At 45.3% G+C, this 21,916-nt stretch overlaps 1 protein-coding gene across 1 annotated transcript in view; it reads left to right on the forward strand.

The window, feature by feature from the left end:
• The window catches only part of CD4 (CD4 molecule), a 38,509-nt gene extending 22,733 nt beyond the window's left edge, over window positions 1-15,776 (forward strand). The window contains exons 8-9 of the mRNA XM_073552960.1: window positions 7,200-7,267; window positions 15,254-15,776. Of these exons, the coding sequence (XP_073409061.1) occupies window positions 7,200-7,267; window positions 15,254-15,287 (102 nt within the window). The 3' untranslated portion in view covers window positions 15,288-15,776. The remainder of the gene's footprint in view (window positions 1-7,199; window positions 7,268-15,253) is intronic.
• The last annotated feature ends 6,140 nt before the right edge of the window (window positions 15,777-21,916 follow it).

Raw genomic sequence — 21,916 nt, forward strand, 5'->3', positions numbered from 1 at the left:
TTGCTTCTAGTCTTTCCTTGTGCAAATGAGAATAAAGTTGAGCCTTCTACAATGTGACAGCCCTTTAGATATTTGTAGACAGCAATTAAGTCTCCTCTCAGTCTTCTCTTTTGCAAACTAAACATTCCCAAATCCTGCAACCTTTCCTCATAAGACAGGGTTTGCAGACCGGTCACCATTCTGGTTGCTCTTTTCTGAACTTGCTCCAGTTTGTTGATGTCTTTTTTAAAATGTGGCGCCCAAAACTGGACACAATATTCCAGATGAGGTCTGACCAAAGAGGAGTAGAGGGAAATAATGACTTCACGTGATCTAGACTGTATGCTTCTGTTAATACATCCTAGAACTGCATTTGCCTTTTTTGCTGCTGCATCACACTGTTGACTCATATTCAGTCTGTGATCTATTAGTATACCCAAGTCTTTTTCACATGTGCTGTCATTTAGCCCTATTCCTCCCATTCTATATATGCTTTTTTCATTTTTATTGCCCAGATGTAGTACTTTGCATTTCTCCCTGTTAAAAACCATTCTGTTAGTTACTGCCCACTTCTCCAGTTTATTTAAATCTTTTTGAATCCTATCTCTCTCTTCTCTAGTATTAGCTATCCCTCCTAGCTTTGTGTCATCAGCAAATTTAATCAGTTTACCCTCAATTCCTTCATCTAAATCGTTGATAAAGATGTTGAACAATACAGGGCCCAGGACAGAGCCCTGTGGTACCCCACTTGAGACATTCTTCCAACTGGATGTGCAGCCATTTACGACCACTCTTTGGGTCCGATCACTAAGCCAGCTATGAATCCACCTAACAGTTGCCTTGTCCATTCCATACTTAGTCATTTTTTCAATAAGGATTGTATGAGAGACTTTGTCAAATGCTTTGCTGAAGTCAAGATATACTATATCTACAGCATTTCCTTGATCCACCCAATCAGTGATACTGTCATAGAAGGAAATTAAGTTAGTCTGACATGACTTATTAGTTACAAACCCATGCTGACTCTGTTTGATCACTTCATTCTTATCCAGGTATTGACTTACATGTTGTTTAATAATTTGTTCAAAGATCTTTCCTGGTGTAGAAGTCAGACTCACCGGCCTATAGTTGCCTGGGTCCACCTTCTTCCCCTTTTTGAAGATAGGAACAACATTTGCTCTTCTCCAGTCTTCTGGCACTTCTCCTGTTCTCCAAGAATTTTCAAAGATTATGGAGAGTGGTTCAGAAATTTCTTCTGCTATCTCCTTCAGTACTCTGGGGTGTAATTCATCTGGACCTGGAGACTTGAATTCATTTAGGTTAGCTAAGTGTTTCCTCACTATCTTTCTGTTTATAGATATCCTGGATTCTTCTATTCCCTTAATAGGACAGTGAATAACAGTTGGTGTTACATTTCCTTTCTGAGAGAAAACAGATGCAAAATAGGAATTTAAAAGTTCAGCCTTCTCAACATCCTGTCTTACCATTTCATCATTTTCATCCTGTAAAAATCCTATAGCATCTTTGACTTTTCTTTTACTTTTGACATATCCCCAAAATCCTTTATTATTGCTTTTGACATCTCTTGCAAGCCTCAATTCATTTTCAGCTTTAGCTAATCTGATTTGTGCCCTGCAGATTCTGCAGACAGCATTATATTCTTCTTTAGATATGCCTCCCTCTTTCCATTTTATAAACATTTTTTTCTTCCTTTTTAGCATGTGCTTAAGTTCTGTGTTCACCCATCCTGGTTTCCTTAAATGCTTCCTATTCTTCCCTCTTTTCGGAATTGTTAACAACTGTGCTTTGAGAATTTCATTTTTCAAGATTTCCCATCCTTCCTGGACATTTTTGTCTTTAAGGATATCCAGCCATTGGATTCCTCCAATTATCTTTCTGAATCCCTTAAAATCTGCCTTTCTGAAATCTAACCTTGACGTCTGAGTCTTCACAGGTCTTCCGCCTCTAGTTATCCAAAATTCTAAAATAGCATGGTCGCTACCTCCTAGGGTTCCAGCCACTTTTACCTCCTCAACCATTTCCTCCCTGTTTATAAGGATTAGATCCAAGGTAGCAGTTCCCCTTGTTTTCTCCCCTACCTTTTGGAAGATAAAGTTGTCAGCAAGAGAGGATAAGAATTTCCTTGACCTGTTAGTTTTGCCTGAGAGAGATTCCCAACAAATGTCTGGATAGTTGAAATCTCCCATGACAACTATGTCATATTTTTTGGAGAACTTGGCCATTTGATGCATAAAGAGTTCATCCATATCTTCAGCTTGCACAGGCGGCCTGTAGTAAATGCCTACAATGGTGTCCTTTCCATTGTTCTGTCCTTGTATTCTTACCCAAACAGTTTCCACAGAACTCCCAGTCTCTGAAGCTTCAATCTCTGTGCAGATATATGCGTTTCTAACATACAATGCAACACCCCCTCCTCGTTTATCAAGTCTGTTTCTTGCAAATAAGTTGTATCCTTCTAGTCTTGTATTCCAATCATGTGTATCGTCCCACCAAGTTTCAGTGATTCCAATGACATCATATTTCTTTTCCTGTGTTAGTAGTTCCAATTCTCCTTGTTTGTTGCCCATGCTTTGTGCATTAGTATAGAAACATTTTAGTTTGTGATTGGTTTCTCTTTCTCCAATATTTTTATTAATTAGATTCTTTCGTCATTGTTCTTCCTTTCCACTTCTATTAGCAGAGTTCTCAATAGCATTTGTCAGGTGTATGGCTTTTTCTGGTCATTTGCTTCCCTTCCCATGTTGTTCTAGTTTAAAGCTCTCCTGATGAGTGTAGCAAGGCGACTTCCAAATACATGCTTTCCAGTCTTCGTAAGGTGCACCCCATCTCTAGCAAGTAGTCCATCGTATAAGTAGTTCACTCCGTGATCCAGAAATCCAAATCGTTGCTGACGGCACCATCGACGTAGCCAGTTGTTCACCTGCAGAATCTTATTCCACCTCCTTGTTCCATGGCCATCCACTGGGAGGATGGAAGAGAAGACCACCTGCGCTCCCAGTTCTTTCACTTTCTTGCCTAAGTCTTCAAAGTCTCTGCAGATGGTTTCCAGGTCGTTTCTTGCGGTGTCATTTGTCCCCACATGTAGTAGCAGGAATGGGTAGTCATCTGTAGGTCTGAAGAGTCCTGATATCCTGTCAGACACATCTTTAATTTTTGCACCTGGAAGACAGCACATTTCTCTTGAAGTTATATCCGGTCTGCAGATAGCGGCCTCTGTTCCTCTCAACAGGGAATCCCCCATGACCACCACTCTCCGTTTCTTCTTCACAACATTTTTCTTTCTCCATCCAGGAGGACTCTGAAGGCGTACAAGGTTGCTGTTTGTTGGCAAAGTCTTATCCTGATGTATTTCTTCATCATTTTCCTGCGTGAGAGCCTGGTACTGGTTCCTGAGCAGTATGGGTGCTGACTGCCTCCTGATCCTCCTGCTTCTCTGGGTCACATGTCTCCATTCCTCTGTTTCTTCAGGTGCACTTCGAATTTCTTCTCTTTCTGTAACATGAAGAGATAATTCTGCTCTGTCCAAGAACTCTTCACCTTCCTTAATGATCTTCAACGTAGCTAACCTCTCTTCGAGATTTTGCAACTTTTCCTCCAACAGGGACACAAGCTTGCATTTGTGGCATGTGAAGTTTGGCTTTTCCACTGGTAAGTCTGTGAACATGTAGCAAGAAATGCAGCTCACCAAATGGCTCCTGGCCTCTTCCATCTTGAGATTTCTTAAAAACGATGAAATATGAGCCAAAATTCCGATTTCCGATTTCCTCTTTTCAGCTGCAACGGCCAAAACCCAGTGATCGTTGAGCTCGCGGAGACTCTTCACTTATCCCAGAAGGCACTGGGAATATGCAAATTATCTCCTCAAGACTCTTCCCCTGGTTTTCCGATTTCCTCTTTTCAGCTGCAACGGCCAAAACCCAGTGATCGTTGAGCTCGCGGAGACTCTTCACTTATCCCAGAAGGCACTGGGAATATGCAAATGATCTCCTCAAGACTCTTCCCCTGGTTTTCCGATTTCCTCTTTTCAGCTGCAACGGCCAAAACCCAGTGATCGTTGAGCTCGCGGAGACTCTTCACTTATCCCAGAAGGCACTGGGAATATGCAAATGATCTCCTCAAGACTCTTCCCCTGGTTTTCCGATTTCCTCTTTTCAGCTGCAACGGCCAAAACCCAGTGATCGTTGAGCTCGCGGAGACTCTTCACTTATCCCAGAAGGCACTGGGAATATGCAAATGATCTCCTCAAGACTCTTCCCCTGGTTTCCCGATTTCCTCTTTTCAGCTGCAACGGCCAAAACCCAGTGATCGTTGAGCTCGCGGAGACTCTTCACTTATCCCAGAAGGCACTGGGAATATGCAAATGATCTCCTCAAGACTCTTCCCCTGGTTTTCCGATTTCCTCTTTTCAGCTGCAACGGCCAAAACCCAGTGATCGTTGAGCTCGCGGAGACTCTTCACTTATCCCAGAAGGCACTGGGAATATGCAAATGATCTCCTCAAGACTCTTCCCCTGGTTTTCTGATTTCCGCTTTTCAGCTGCAACGGCAAAAACCCAGTGATCGTTGAGCTCGCGGAGACTCTTCACTTATCCCAGAAGGCACTGGGAATATGCAAATGATCTCCTCAAGACTCTTCCCCTGGTTTTCCGATTTCCTCTTTTCAGCTGCAACGGCCAAAACCCAGTGATCGTTGAGCTCGCGGAGACTCTTCACTTATCCCAGAAGGCACTGGGAATATGCAAATGATCTCCTCAAGACTCTTCCCCTGGTTTGAGGCCCACTGATATCTGAGCGCTATGTGACACGCTATGTGGCACTGGGAATATGCAAATGATCTCCTCAAGACTCTTCCCCTGGTTTGAGGCCCACTGATATCTGAGCGCTATGTGACACGCTCGATGGCACAGCTGCCTGTGACCAAAGTGACGAGAGGATAATGGAGATTTTGAATCTCTGCGTACACTTTTGGACACTGGACACTTGTGGATTGTGTGAGGCCCACTGATATCTGAGCGCTATGTGACACGCTCGATGGCACAGCTGCCTGTGACCAAAGTGACGAGAGGATAATGGAGATTTTGAATCTCTGCGTACACTTTTGGACACTGGACACTTGTAGATTGTGTGAGGCCCACTGATATCTGAGCGCTATGTGACACGCTCGATGGCACAGCTGCCTGTGACCAAAGTGACGAGAGGATAATGGAGATTTTGAATCTCTGCGTACACTTTTGGACACTGGACAATTGTAGATTGTGTGAGGCCCACTGATATCTGAGCGCTATGTGACACGCTCGATGGCACAGCTGCCTGTGACCAAAGTGACGAGAGGATAATGGAGATTTTGAATCTCTGCGTACACTTTTGGACACTGGACACTTGTGGATTGTGTGAGGCCCACTGATATCTGAGCGCTATGTGACACGCTCGATGGCACAGCTGTGACAAAAGTGACTAGAGGATAAGGGAGATTGGATTGCTTTTAAAAAAGCAGTTTGCGGAGCAGTGGGTAAACAGCAATGCCAGCGTGTCAGGAAGCCTTAGAAGGCAGCCCAACAACCAACACCACTGATACACCACAATATAGCCTCCCCTTGCACTGCACACACAGTGACTTGTGTGTTGTGCAGGCCAAATCGCTAGCAGCAGAAGCAGTTCTTTTGTCTTCTTCCCTGCCTAACGCTCTCCCTACAGAATCAGCAGCAACCTCTCCCTATACTAAGATCGGCAGAAGTAAGATGGCGGTCGGCGTGCACGCCCTTTTATACCCCCTGTGACGCCCACCAAAGCAAGCCAATCACTTGCATGCCCTTCTGAAAGATGGTGGTGACCCGTGCCTAGGTCATCACGTTGCCCACAGTGTCCGTGGATCCTGATTGGCTGAAAAAGAGCGCAAAACAAACTTTTGAAACGCGACTTTGGCGCGTAAGTCGCCGACCTCGTGGCCGACCTCATCCTAGGGTCGGGTTTCGTTTCATGAAACCCGACTTTGCCAAAAGTCGGCGACTTTTGAATTTTTTCGACCCGTTTCGCTCAACTCTATGTTTGACAAGTGTGACCAACTTTTTACTAGCGAGACCGCTACGTCATCACAGGTCCTTGCCGCAAGGCATTAGTGGGAACGGGAGTTGGGGGGAGCATCGGTAAGGCTGCGCGGGACGCAGTGAGCATAACCCGATTTTTTCATTTTTATTCTTTTTTTTTCAGGGATATGGTACCCAGGGCCTGGAGGACAGTCTCCTCTCCTCCACACCCTGGGCATAGCCACATGCGGAAAGTAAGCGGAACAATGTATTCCTATGTGTGCGGAATCGCGGCGATTCTGCAAAAATAATGAGCATGCTGCGATTTTTTCCGCTATATGACGATTCCGTCGCGGAAAAAAACGCAGCATTAGCACAGCATTGCGGAATCCCATTGGAATGCATGGGGTGCGTTTTGTATGCATTTTCACAGGGTTTTCGCCGCGTTTTCGCACACAATCTGGGAACACAGCTTACAATCTTTGCACCATTCTCACAGTGGCATCACAATTATATTCCCTCTTTTCGCGCCCATCTTGGCTCTGATACATGAGCAGTGCTGTCACTTTGCGAAACCCTTTGCCCTGCTCCAGATTGCCCCCTTTAAATGCTCCAAAATGAAATTGTCCGTACTCCATTCTCTGTTTGGGGGAATTGCTAAAGAACATACCGTAAATTGATTTTTTTAATACTTTTGTGGTGATTGTAGGTAGTCATTGACCTTGTGGAAGAATACCCTACTAATCTAGAAGTGCTGCAGATCTCTCCTATGCATCGAGCTCTTGGTACATTCCAGTAGAAAAGGCAATCAGAATTTTCTAAAAATCATTGGAAAACCACTGCAAACTATAAGGATTGCTTTCTTGGACCTCTTGCTACATTTCCTCATGGTGCAGGGTTATCAGTGCTGTCCCATCCCCCATCTCACCCATCACCTGTGCTTGGGATAGCCCCCATGTGGGAATGAACGCCTGCTATGGGGCAGGGTAGACATAAAGCCCACCTATTATTCTCAGGGATAGAACTGATCTAGGTGGGACAAATTTGAGACAATCCATGCGAACTCAGGACTGTTGGCAGTTATGATGAGGGATGACAGTCAGATATTTCTGGGTCCAGCGTTTTACATAACAGTCCTGCCTAAATTGGGCCTGACACTTGCTGCTTGTCTTTACAGAGGCGGGCACGGCACCGGGCATGGCTGCTGGAGAACCTACACCAGAAAAGAAGATGTGAGTGTAAAGGGTAAGTGGTGTGTTAGACTGGGCAGCACTGTGGCTTTGCAGCGCTTGGGTCCTGGATTCAAAACCCACCGAAAACAACATCTCCGAGGAGTTTATTTGCATTTGTTTCAGTTTCCTCCCACATTCCAAAGACATACTGCTATGAAATGTAGATTGTGAGCCCCGATGGGGACAGCGATGCCAATAGTAATAATTCTATTTCTATAGCTCCAAATATTCTGCAGCACTTTACAATTAAGAGAGGACATAAAGACATTAATAAGTAGCACACAGTTCACCAGTTACGGGAGGGGTCCTAATTACAGGAGTGAGGGTCCTAATTACAGGAGTGAGGGTCCTGCTTACAAGCTACAATCTATAAGGAAAGAGGGCAGACACGAGAGGTAAAAACTGCCTTTAGGCTGTGTGCCCACGATGCGATTTTTAAGCGTTTTTGTTGCGATTTTCGGCGCAAAAACGCTTAAAAATCGTGTACAGAACGCCCCCATGCATTCCTATGGCATTCCGCACATGCTGTGCTAATGCTGCGCTTTTTTCCGTGGCGGAATCGCATCGCGGAAAAAATCGCAGCATGCTCATTCTTTTGTGCGGAATCGCAAAGAATTGCCGCGATTCCGCACCCATAGGAATGCATGAGAATCGCTTACTTCCCGCATGTGGCTATGCCCACCATGCGGGAAGTTAAGCGTCTCATGTGCGGTTGGTACCCACGGTGTGGAGGAGAGGAGACTGTCCTCCAGGCCCTGGGTACCATACCCCTGTAAAAAAAAGAATAAAAAATAAAAAAATCGGGGTACATTTACCTTCCGACGTCCCGCGCTACATTCCCGGCCTCAGCGTTCCCAGTAATGCCTTGCGGCAAGGTCCTGTGATGACGTAGTCTCGTGAGATCGCTATAGTAATGCGAGACCAACGTCATCACAGGTCTCGCAAGGCATCGCTGGGAACGCTGAGGCCGGGAATGCAGTGCGGGACATCAGAAGGTAAATATACCCCATTTTTTAAATTTTTTTATCATTTTTAACATTCTGTCTTTTACTATTGATGCTGCATAGGCGGCCTCAATAGTAAAAAGCTGCTCACACTTGTCAAACACTATGTTTGACGAGTGTGACCAACCTGTCAATCACTTTCCAAGCGATGCTTCAAATCGCTTGGAAAGTGCTTGAGAAAATTGCCGCAAAATCGCAAACAGAATCGCGGTGAAATCGCTCGGAAAAAAAACCGCGCGATTTCTGGGAAGGAGTCCGGTTTTCACTGTGCGTTTTAAAACGCTACGTGGGCACATAGCCTTAATGTTCGTCCGGCCATCAGTATAATAAATAACAATAACTAAAATAAAGCTGCATGATCCGGTCACCAGCCAGTATGTCTATACAGTGATTGAAATAAGTATTTGATCCCTTGCTGATTTTGTAAGTTTGCCCACTGTCAAAGACATGAACAGTCTATAATTTAAAGGTAATTTTAACATTGAGAGATAGAATATCAAAAATAAAATCCAGAAAATCACATTGTATAAATTATATAAATTTATTTGCATTTTGCAGTGAGAAATAAGTATTTGATCCCCTACCAACCATTAAGCGTTCGGGTTCCTCGATCATGAGGAAGGTGACAGATCAGCCTAAAGCTACATGGGGAAACTTGTTAATGATCTCAAGGCAGCTGGGACCACAGACACCAAGAAAACCATTGGTAAGACATTACGCCGTAAAGGTTTAAAATCCTGCAGTGCCGCAAGGTCCCCCTGCTCAAGAAGGCACATGTGCAGGTCCGTCTGAAGTTTGCCAATGAACACCTGGATGATTCTGTGAGTGATTGGGAGAAGGTGCTGTGGTCAGATGAGACAAAAATTGAGGTCTTTGGCGTTAACTCAACTCGCTGTGTTTGGAGGAAGATAAATGCTGCCTATGACCCAAAGAACACCATCCCCACTGTCATGCATGGAGGTGGAAGCATAATGTTTTGGGGGTGTTTCTCTGCTAAGGGCACAGGACTACTTTATGGGAGAATGGATGGAGCCATGTACTGTAAAATCCTGAGTGACCACCTCCTTCCCTCCGCCAGGACATTAAAACATTAAAAATGGGTCGTGGCTGTTTCGTCCAGCAAGACAATGACCTAAAACATGCAGCCAAGGCAACAAAGGAGTGGCTCAAAATGAAGCACATTAAGGTCATGGAGGGTTGTAGCCAGGCTCCAGACCTTAATCCCATAGAAAACTTATGGAAGGAGTTGAAGTTGAAGCTCTGAGTTGCCAAGTGACAGCCTCAAAATATTAATGATTTAAAGGGGATCTGTCACCTCATTTCTCCCCTATGAGATGCGGCCACCACCATCAGGGGCTTATCTACAGCATTCTGTAATGCTGTACATAAGCTGTTAGAATCTGTTTAGTTTGTGACTATCCGCCATTTTCTTGTAGTGTTCTGGCTGCCGGTCTTTTTCGTCTGGTGCTGGGTTTGTCTTGGGTCAGGTGATTGTATCACTCTTTATTAACCTGCACCTGCCTCTCAGTCCTTTCTGGACAACAGTGTTAATCCGCTTGAGTTCTGGCTTGGTGCTTTGCTTTGCCTTCTTTGTGCTTTAACTTGTACAGTGCTGGGACCTCTGGTTCTGCTAGTCTTTGTTTCTGTATCCTGTTGGTTTCTGCAGCCTTCTCTGTGTTTTCTATTAGGAGGTGACCTCTTTTTGTACCCAGTCCTTAGATCTTTCAGGGACCCCCCTCCCACTATCTATAGGTCTTCGTTTGAAATTAACCCAGGATCATCGGTGGGTCTATTCGCAAGGAATGGGTCACCAACTCCATCGTAGGGTATCAGCCTAGTCATAGTGCAGGGTCAGTTTTCCCCCTTCTACCCTAGTCATGTGTTGCAGAACCATAACATAAGCCCCCGATTTAACCTGAAAGATAAGAAAAACGAGTTAATTATACTCACCCGGGGTCCGGCCCGATAAGTGTCGCGGTCTGGTCCGGCGCCTCCCATCTTCTAGCGATGACGTCCTCCTTACTTCTGCCACGGCTCCTGCGCAGGCGTACTGTATATGCTCTGTTGAGGGCAGAGCAGAGTACTGCAGTGCGCAGGCACCAGGAAAGGTCAGAGAGGTCTGGTGCCTGCGCACGCACTGTAGTACTTTACTTTGCCCTCAACAGGGCAGATAAAGTACGCCTGCGCAGGAGCCATGGCAGAAGTAAGGTGGAGGATGTCATCTCTAGAAGATGGGTGTTGCGGTCCGGTCCGGCGCCTCCCATCGGACCGGACCGGACCCCTGAGTGAGTATAATCTAACTCGTCTTTCTTATCTTTCAGGTTACTTCGAGGGCTTATCTACACCGTTACAGAATGCTGTAGATAAGCCCCTGATGGCGGTGGCCGCATCTCATAGGGCAAAAATGAGGTGATAGATTCCCTTTAAAGATGATCTGCAAAGAGGAGTGGACCAAAATTCCACTTGACATGTCTGCAAGCCTCATCATCAACTACAAGGGTTTTGCCTCCAAGTATTAAGTCTTGTTTGCCAGAGGGATCAAATACTTATTTCTCACTGCAAAATGCAAATTTATAGAATTTATACCATGTGATTTTCTGGATGTTATTTTGGATATTCTATCTCTCAATGTTAAAATCAACCTACCCTTAAAATTATAGACTGTTCATGTCTTTGTCAGTGGGCAAACTTACAAAATCAGCAAGGGATCAAATAATAGTTACCAAGGGCTGATGAGTGCACGGAGGATGTGGGAACAGATGACTAGGAGGCATCCGATTCTGAGGAAAATTTAGAAAGTGGGAACAGGGAAAAGTTAGAGCAGTGAGGCAAAACTAAAGAGAAGTGTTTTTAGAGCATGCTTAAAACCGTGGGGGCTAGATATCAGTTGAATCATCCGAGGTAGGGCATTCCAGAAAACTGGTGCAGCATGAGATAAGTCTTGGAGATGAAAGTGGGGCATTCGGATTATGGAGGGTGTTAGCCTTAGATCAGTTGCAGAATGGAGAGGACGTGAAGGGCGATAGACAGAGACAAGGGAGGAGATGTAGGGTGGTGCAGAACTGTGAAGCGCTTTATGGGTGAGAGATTATATTGTATTCTGTAGAGGATGGGTAACTAGTGCAATGACAGGCACAGGGTGGTGGCATCATTGTAATGGCCGGACAGAAATATGGTCCTGTCTGCAGCATTCAGTACAGATTTGAGAGAGAGTTTAGTAAGAGGGAGACCGATTAGTAGAGAGTTGAAATAGTCCAGACGAGAATGAAAAAGAGGAACAGTAAGAGATTTTGTGTCATGATCCAGTGTGGGATCTGGCGGTATTAATTGCACTGGGTGAACTTTTTTTACTTTGGAAAGTTCCCAGGTGTCTTGACTGTCCCCGGTGGTGGTTAGCAGTATTGCACTTTAGGTTTTTGTGCACTTAATTAGGGATCAGGTGTGACACCCTATAAAGGTGTGCTAGGGGGTGCAATCACGGCCTGTGATATTGTGAGAGTGTGTTCACTCTGTTTTTGGAGAGCCTGGATGAAGGATGGAGCTGGTGAGGAGTCCTGCGCAGCTTAGCCAGGGGGGATGTGTTTCAGCTATGGTGTCTGGACGAAGGGCTGGCATGGCGTGGTGGAGTCGCAGTGATGGTGTCAGCGGGAAGTGTCTGCATGGGCTGGTGGAGTGGCGACTATGGAGAGTGGCACTCACCATGTGGGACTTGGCCGCTGAGCTGGACTCAAGCATGCTCGACTTCGTGTCAGCAGCTGAACTCATCCTTGGGACTCTGGTTCTAAGCAGCTGCAACTGGTGTTGGACTCTGCTCCGAGGCTGCACTAAGGTGAAGGATCCTGTTATGGTGATGGATCCGGGTGGAGGAGAAGATGCACTCAGGTGGAGGGCTCTGTTGCTGGGAGCGCACGCAACAGAGCAAAGCTAAGTGGTGTTTCCCCTGTATTGTCTCTTTCCTCATGTGTGTTTAGTGCAGTGGTGGGATTAGTCTCCGCACCGACCCATTCCCTAGTGAGGGTTTAGGGTCAGGGTGAGCAAGGGCGTTAAGGTACGCGTACGGCGACAGGTGCGGAGCCTGTTTAGGGAATGTGAGGAGTGCAGGGACACTTGCTCAGGGGAGTTTAGGAGGTCTCCACGTCCCCCATTCCCTATCGCAGGGCCCACCATTGTTAAAGTTTCCCAGGTTTCCCCTTTATTTAAATTCGCCGTACTGGAGGCGGGGTTTCCAGATTTTATGTATATAACGTGTAATACCCAAATTCGCAAGGGTGGAGGCGGTGTATCCACCTGCACGTTTTATTATTTAAATGCGCCCCACTGGAGGCGGTGTATCCAGGGTCACGTGTGTCACATGGGTTCGCCTTGCGGAAACATCTGCGTCCTGACACACGTGATCATGACATTATCACAGGCCCTACAGGTTTTTTTTTTCTGGTGAGCCTTGGCCATGTGGAGACCTGTTAGTAATTGCTGCCGAGCCTCACTGAGGTGAGTGGGGAGCGGCATGGTTTTAGATCCGCTGCAGCAGCAGTTATCACGGTCTGGGGCCTCTGCTCAGGTAACCAGGAAATAAAAATGGCGGCTGTGATCTGGCAAAAGCCCCTGGAGTCGCTGCTGGGGAGCGGGACTTGCTCATGCACGTGGGCGTACCCAGGCAGGTGGGAGGAATGGTGCCCCACGGAGCTGCTTGGTGTTCCCCGAGGTGAAGGGGTGCGTTCCAGTGATGAGCAGACTGGTGTAAAGTCCACGGGGTTTACGCCAAATCTTCTATACCATCGAAGAAGCCGCCCCTCCTGGTCGTATGGAGGCGACCAGCGAGAGTATATTTCCTCCATATTCCTGTCCCCTTCTCCTCCTGGTGTGTGCAGCAGGTGTGGTGCGGGGGAGTAGGGACAAATCTCTACCCTCGCCATTAACCAACCCTGGGAGGCGCAGTCCTCATGGGGAAAGGGTTGGAGGGTGGTATCCCTTGGTGAATAGTGGGGGTGTGAGTGTGGTGACACAGGGGGACGCCTCTGTTGTAAAGTCCTGAATGAGTTCACCAATTTTTTGACAAACTAATGTGTGTAATAAACGTTCAGGTCCGGACCTGTGTGTGAATGAGCATGTATGGGTGCCACTAAATAACATCTTGTGGAAGTGTGTTGTGAAGCCTGATCAGCTCATAACAAACAAACATACACATACATAAACTCGTTCCCCAGGTCGGCGCTCTGGAGATGAGTGGTGCCTCCAAAATGAACTTTATTGCCAATACCAGCGGTGCGTTTGTCATAAACCTGAAGTGTCAGGGAATGGTGGGGTGAACTCAGGGTCTGGGCATCCCCGCTGTAGGTGTTTTCCTAATGAGGGGTGGTCTTGAGGGTCCAGAGGCCCCTCATTAAGGAGGGGGTACTGTCATGATCCAGTGTGGGATCTGGCGGTATTAATTGCACTGGGTGAACTTTTTTTTACTTTGGAAAGTTCCCAGGTGTCTTGACTGTCCCCGGTGGTGGTTAGCAGTATTGCACTTTAGGTTTTTGTGCACTTAATTAGGGATCAGGTGTGACACCCTATAAAGGTGTGCTAGGGGGTGCAATCACGGCCTGTGATATTGTGAGAGTGTGTTCACTCTGTTTTTGGAGAGCCTGGATGAAGGATGGAGCTGGTGAGGAGTCCTGCGCAGCTTAGCCAGGGGGGATGTGTTTCAGCTATGGTGTCTGGACGAAGGGCTGGCATGGCGTGGTGGAGTCGCAGTGATGGCGTCAGCGGGAAGTGTCTGCATGGGCTGGTGGAGTGGCGACTATGGAGAGTGGCACTCACCATGTGGGACTTGGCCGCTGAGCTGGACTCAAGCATGCTCGACTTCGTGTCAGCAGCTGAACTCATCCTTGGGACTCTAAGCAGCTGCAACTGGTGGTGGACTCTGCTCCGAGGCTGCACTAAGGTGAAGGATCCTGTTATGGTGATGGATCCGGGTGGAGGAGAAGATGCACTCAGGTGGAGGGCTCTGTTGCTGGGAGCGCACGCAACAGAGCAAAGCTAAGTGGTGTTTCCCCTGTATTGTCTCTTTCCTCATGTGTGTTTAGTGCAGTGGTGGGATTAGTCTCCGCACCGACCCATTCCCTAGTGAGGGTTTAGGGTCAGGGTGAGCAAGGGCGTTAAGGTACGCGTGCGGCGACAGGTGCGGAGCCTGTTTAGGGAATGTGAGGAGTGCAGGGACACTTGCTCAGGGGAGTTTAGGAGGTCTCCACGTCCCCCATTCCCTATCGCAGGGCCCACCATTGTTAAAGTTTCCCAGGTTTCCCCTTTATTATTTAAATTCGCCGTACTGGAGGCGGGGTTTCCAGATTTTATGTATATAACGTGTAATACCCAAATTCGCCAGGTGGAGGCGGCGTATCCACCTGCACGTTTTATTATTTAAATGCGCCCCACTGGAGGCGGTGTATCCAGGGTCACGTGTGTCACATGGGTTCGCCTTGCGGAAACATCTGCGTCCTGACACACGTGACCATGACATTTTGCAGTTTCATTGTAAGAAGTGTCGGATTCTGGAGATGGTTTTTAAGATGCAGGTAACATGAGTGAGTGATCGGGTATATAGGAAGTGATGGAAAGATCTGTGTGAAATCTCACCCCAAGACCACGAGCCTGCTGCGAGCGAGTTATGGTTGAACCACCCAAGGTAATTGCAATATGGGGTATAGGTAGGTAAGTAGAGGGAGGGAACACGAGGAGGTTAGTTTTGGAGAGGTTCAGTTTCAGAGGGAGGACATGATGGTAGAGACAGCGGACAGACAATCCCTGGTATGTCACTCTCCACAAGGAGAAACCTTACCTTTTAGACCCCAGACAATCCCTGGTACTTTTATTAAGGTGGGAGGGATGTCAGGAGACTGCAAAGTGGTGCAGAATATGTATATGCTATATAAGTAAGTCTAATAATAATAATACATAGTTGCCATTTCTTTTCCTATCTCTCAGATTCTGATTTCCAATTTTTCTTCCTGCAGATTTGCACCCCAGCGGCTCCGAGACAACATCTGATTACATCTAAGGACATTTAGACCAAATTGTACAGATCTCGACTGTCATTCACTTGCAGAGCATTTTGCCTTTCCTCAGCGGAGTCCTGCAGAGGATTCGCTCACGAGCAATGTCTCCAGGATGTGCTGCCGTACTCACCCTAATAATCAGGGGCATTAGGTGTGAGCCACGTGGCTGCAATGTGACGTCAAACTGCTCGGTGCAACTCCAGGCAAAAGTTAGCAATGGAAAACAATACAGACGCAAACTGGTGATATTGCCGTTTTTTTCTCCTGCGCTAGTAAAGTTCCAATCATGCAGATTATCATCGGATTTCATCTTGATTTCGGTGCGGAATCCACACCGAAGATTGAATCCGATCCATTGTGTGTACAGACACTTGCGGCTTCTTATTATCACATCAAGCTTCTTGCACTATATAAACCTCATGTAAAATATTTCACATTCTTCCTTTTGTGATTATAACATCTGACATGGATTTTTAGTGATTAAATGCGTTTATCGTCTTGTCTGTTTTTTTATGATCTCTATTAATATAGTAAAATAATGGATGAAATTGTCAGAAACAAAAAATATTTCTACAACAAAACCGCTTGATAAGTAGCAAAAAAAAAAATTGCAAAAGTGTAGCAAATTTTGATGTTTATGCCCCAACTTTTTTAAAAGAGGGCAAAGATCGGCCAGGAGCGGTGGCACAATTAGAGTCCGATGGGCACCACTGTAAAATTTGGACCTGGGCCCCAACGCCCTGCCACCCGGCCCCCCTGCCACTCTGCCAACCCGTCCCTGATAAATGGTTCTTTGCAGTGTTCTAAATCTTATAAAATTGCTCTCAGTAGGAAAAACAAGATAATAATCTTGTAGTTAAGTTTTCCCACCTACAAAGAATGGAGAGGTCTGTAATTTTTATCGTACGTACACTTCACCTGTGAGAGACAGAATCTAAAAATAAAAACACAGAAAATCACATTGTAGGATTTTTACATAATTAAATAGAATTTTATTGCATGAAATAAGTATTTGATCTCCGACCAACCAACAAGAATTCTGTCTCTCTCAGACCTGTTAGTTTTTCTGTAAGAAGCCTCCATCTCTGCACTCATTACCTGTATTAATTGCTCCTGTTTGAACTTGTTACCTGTATAAAAGATACCTGTCCATCACACTGCAACCTATTCACCATGGCCAAGACCAAAGAGCTGTCTAAAGACACCAGAGACAAAATTGTAAATCATCACAAGGCTGGGATGGGCTACAGGACAATAGGCAAGCAGCTTGGTGAGAAGACAACAACTGTTGGCACAATTATTAGAAATTGGAAGAAACACAAGATGACTGTCAATCTTCCTCGGTCTTGGGCTCCATGCAAGATCTCACGTTGTGGGGTAAGGATGATTGGGAAAAAGGTCAGGAATCTGCCCAGAACTACACCTGGTCAATGACCTGAAGAGAGCTGGGACCACAGTCTCACATATTACCTTTATTACCACACTACACCATCATGAATTAAAATCTGATTGATTTCTGTAATTGCAAACAAAGGTTTCTGTACCAAATATTAAGTTCTGTTTTCTATTGTATAAAGTACTTATTTCATGCAATAAAATGCAAATTAATTATGTAAAAATCATACAATGTGATCTTCTGGAATTTTTTTAGATTCTGTCTCTCACAGGTGAAGTGTACCTATGATAAAAATTACAGCCCTCTCCATTCTTTGTAGGTGGGAAAACTTGCAAAATCGGCAGTGTATCAAATACTTATTTTCCCCACTGTATGTCCCTCATCCTGGTCCCATCAAGATACAGTTGTGGCCAAAAGTATTGACACCCCTGCAATTCTGTGAGATAATACTCAGCTTCTTCCTGAAAATGATGGCAAACACAAATTCTTCTGTATTATTATCTTCATTTAATTTGTCTTAAATGAAAAAACACAAAAGAGAATGAAGCAAAACATTGATCATTTCACACAAAACTCCAAAAATGGGCCAGACAAAAGTATTAGCGCCCTCAGCCTAATACTTGGTTGCACAACCTTTAGCCAAAATAACTGCGACCAACCGCTTCCGGTAACCATCAATGAGTTTCTTACAATGCTCTGCTGGAATTTAAGACCATTCTTCTTTGGCAAACTGCTCCAGGTCCCTGATATTTGAAGGGTGCCTTCTCCAAACTGCCATTTTTAGATCTCTCCACAGGTGTTCTATGGGATTCAGGTCTGGACTCATTGCTGGCCACCTTAGAAGTCTTCAGTGCTTTCTCTCAAACCATTTTCTAGTGCTTTTTGAAGTGTGTTTTGGGTCATTGTCCTGCTGGAAGACCCATGACCTCTGAAGGAGACCCAGCTTTCTCACACTGGGCCCTACATTATGCTGCAAAATTTGTTGGTAGTCTTCAGACTTCATAATGCCATGCACACGGTCAAGCAGTCCAGTGCCAGAGGCAGCAAAGCAACCCTAAAACATCAGGGAACTTCCGCCATGTTTGACTGTAGGGACCATGTTCTTTTCTTTGAATGCCTCTTTTTTCTCCTGTAAATTCTATGTTGATGCCTTTGCCCAAAAAGCTCTACTTTTGTCTCATCTGACCAGAGAACATTCTTCCAAAACGTTTTAGGCTTTTTCAGGTAAGTTTTGGCAAACGCCAGCCTGGCTTTTTTATGACTCGGGGTAAGAAGTGGGGTCTTCCTGGGTCTCCTACCATACAGTCCCATTTCATTCAGATGCCGACGGATAGTATGGGTTGACACTGTTGTACCCTCGGACTGTAGGACAGCTTGAACTTGTTTGGATGTTAGTCGAGGTTCTTTATCCAACATCCGCACAATCTTGCGTTGAAATCTCTTGTCAATTTTTCTTTTCCGTCCACATCTAGGGAGGTTAGCCACAGTGCCATGGGCTTTAAACTTCTTGATGACACTGCGCACGGTAGACACAGGAACATTCAGGTCTTTGGAGATTGACTTGTAGCCTTCAGATTGCTCATGCTTCCTCACAATTTGGTTTCTCAAGTCCTCAGACAGTTCTTTGGTCTTCTTTCTTTTCTCCATGCTCAATGTGGTACACACAAGGACACAGTACAGAGGTTGAGTCAACTTTAATCCATGTCAACTGGCTGCAAGTGTGATTTAGTTATTGCCAACACCTGTTAGGTGCCACAGGTAAGTTACAGGTGCTGTTAATTACACAAATTAGAGAAGCATCACATGATTTTTCGAACAGTGCCAATACTTTTGTCCACCCTCTTTTTTATGTTTGGTGTGGAATTATATCCATTTTGGCTTTAGGACAATTCTTTTTGTGTTTTTTCATTTAAGACAAATTAAATGAAGATAATAATACCAAAGAACTTGTGTTTGCCATCATTTTCAGGAAGAAACTGAGTATTATCTGACAGAATTGCAGGGGTGTCAATACTTTTTGCCACAACTGTATATATGTTCACAATCCTGGTATATATGATCCCCATCCTGGTGTATATGTCCTACATTCTCGGCACATCCTGGTATATCTGTTCCCCATCCTGGAATATACAGTATGTTCACAATCCTGGTATACTTGACATCAATCCTGATATATATGTTCACTATCCTGGTTTAAGGGGCAGTGCACTCGCAGCACTTCAGTGTCTCCTGGTTTTCAGCCTGGACGGTTGCATCATGTTGAAAATCAAATGTCGGGCGAAGGATTACAGTGTGGGACAGTATGGATTATCTTTGGATGTGGTATATCTTGATTTTTCCAAAGCGTTTTATACCGTGCCACACAAGAGGTTGGTACACAAAATGAGAATGCTGGGTCTGGGGGAAAATGTGTGTAAATGGGTAAGCAACTGGCTTAGTGATAGAAAGCAGAGGGAGGTTATAAATGGTATATTCTCTAACTGGGTCGCTGTGACCAGTGGGGACTGCAGGGGTCGGTGTTGGGACCTATTCAACATATTTATTAACGATCTGGTAGAAGATTTGCACAGTAAAATATCGATATTTGAAGATGATACAAAACTATGTAAAGCAGTCAATACAAGAGAAGGTAGTATTCTGCTACAGATGGATCTGGATAAGTTGGGAACTTGGGCCGAAAGGTGGCAGATGCAGTTTAACAATGATAAATGTAAGCTTATACACATGGGAAGAAGGAATCAATATCACCATTACACACTGAACGGGAAACCACTGGGTAAATCTGACATTGGGAAAGACTTGGGGATCTGTTGTGAGTTCATTTTCCCCTTCACTACTGAGGCCCAAGGAACTCCCTCTTCTGGTAAAGAAAGGTAGTGAGCCTGATTATCAAACACCTGAGACTGATGATGATGACTGGCTGAGTGGAGTTACTGACTGGATATAAGGCTGCCTACGTCCTTCTGCCCTGCGGGTGATTTCTCTGTGGGATCCTTGGAGAACAGTCTGAATTCCTGTTCTTCTAAAGCTAAGTTTTCTGCTCGGCTTTTTGCATTTGTGCTTTGACTTTGTTTTGCTTTGTTTTTCTGGATTTCTGCCATTCCCTGCTGGGGTGTGCTGAATTCCTTTAGCTCTGTCTTCTGAAAATACCTGAGTGCTACTGCTAGTTGTGTTGATAGGTTCAGGGGTCTGCAATCTGATAGTTGCCAACTTCTCTGGTTTTCTGGACGTAGCTTCTATTTTTGTGTCTGCCTCCTACGGTGACTCAATCATAACAGAATCACCCGCCATACCGCAGATCCTAGGGTACTCAATAGCAGGAAGGAATTGTAAAAAAAAAAAAAGTGTGTATATTTTTTCCTCTATAGCTCTGAGGCCGTAGGGGGAATTTTTTTTTCTCTCAATGGAGATAAAGCAATTGTCTGATCGTGTGGAGCAGCTCGCTGCGGAAGTGCAGGGAATTTCCGCCTACCTTGCTCATTCACATGCTGCTGAACCAAAGATTCCTACACCTGATGTATTTTTTGGGGATCGGTCTAAATTTTTGAATTTCAAAAATAATTGTAAATTATTTTTTGCCTTGAAGCCTAACTCGTCAGGGAGCTCCGCGCAGCAGGTTAAAATTGTCATCTCTTTGCTGCATGGCGATCCCCAGGATTGGGCGTTTTCTTTGAAACCAGATGATCCTATTCTGACTAATGTGAACGCATTTTTTCAGGCCTTGGGGTTGTTGTATGACAAACCTAATGCCATTGATCAGGCTGAAAAGACCCTGTTGGCATTGAACCAGGGTCGAGATTCTGCAGAATTGTACTGTCAAGAATTCCGAAAGTGGGCAGTACTTACTACCTGGAATGATAATGCCTTGGCTGCTCTCTTTCGGAAGGGGTTGTCAGAAGCCGTAAAACATACTATGGTGGGATTTCCTGTTCCCTCTGGTCTTGACGATTCTATGTCATTAGCCATTCAGGTTGATCGGCGTTTGCGCGAACGCAAAGCTGCACGAGAGGTGTTGCCACCTGTTGAACAAATGTCTGAACCTATGCAATGTGATAGAGTTTTTTCCAGAGAGCAGCGTCAGGAGTTCAGAAGGCGTAATAAGTTGTGTTTTTTCTGTGGAGATGCCTCGCATATTATTTCTGTCTGTCCTAAACGAGAGAAACGCTTTGCACACACGTTTTCTGTTGGTGGTGTTCAACCTAAGTTTCTTCTGGCTATTACTCTGATCTGCTCCCTGTCCACAATTTCCGCCGAGGCTTTTGTGGATTCGGGAGCAGCCCTAAACCTAATGGACTTGGATTTTGCTAAACGTTGTGGACTTCCGATGACACATCTGCAGACGCCTATCCCTTTGAGGGGGACTGATGCTACTCCTTTGGCTAAAAATAAACCTCAGTTTTGGACCCAGGTGGTAATGCGGGTCGCCCCAGACCATCAAGAAAATTGCAGATTTTTGGTGTTGCATAATCTGCATGATACTATTGTTCTGGGGTTTCCCTGGTTACAAATTCATAATCCAGTTTTGGATTGGAAATCTGTGTCTGTGGTGAGTTGGGGTTGTCGGTGTGCCTTTAGTGAGGCTCCGGTGTTTTCCACCTCTCCTCAGTCGCATGATGTTCCTGATTATTTGGCGGACTTTTATGATGTATTTAGTGAGAATGAGTCTGCGTCTCTGCCTCCTCATAGGAGTTATGACTGTGCAATTGAACTGAGCCCGGGGTGTAAATTTCCCAAGGGTCGGCTCTTCAATTTATCTGTACCCGAGGACGAGGCTATGCGATCCTATATTAAGGAGGCGTTGGAGAAGGGTCATATTAGACCATCCTCGTCACCCTTAGGTGCCGGTTTTTTTTTTGTAGCCAAAAAGGATGGATCATTAAGACCTTGTATTGATTATCGTGCCCTCAACAAAATTACTGTTAAATATCAGTATCCGTTACCCCTGATTTCTGATCTATTCTCCAGAGTTAAAGGTGCTTGCTGGTTTACCAAGCTTGACCTCAGGGGGCGTATAATCTTATTCGCATTAAGCATGGGGATGAATGGAAGACGGTGTTTAATACTCCGGAGGGACATTTTGAGTACCTGGTGATGCCTTTTGGGCTCACTAATGCCCCTTCTGTCTTCCAGTGCTTCATGACTGATATTTTCCGAGATTTTGTCGATAAATTTTTGATTATCTATCTGGATGATATTTTGATCTTCTCCAAGGATTGGGATTCTCA

Source organism: Dendrobates tinctorius, unplaced genomic scaffold, assembly GCF_039654945.1.
Source record: "Dendrobates tinctorius isolate UK_male_01 unplaced genomic scaffold, ASM3965494v1 ptg000196l, whole genome shotgun sequence".
NCBI classification, from domain to species: Eukaryota; Metazoa; Chordata; class Amphibia; order Anura; family Dendrobatidae; genus Dendrobates; species Dendrobates tinctorius.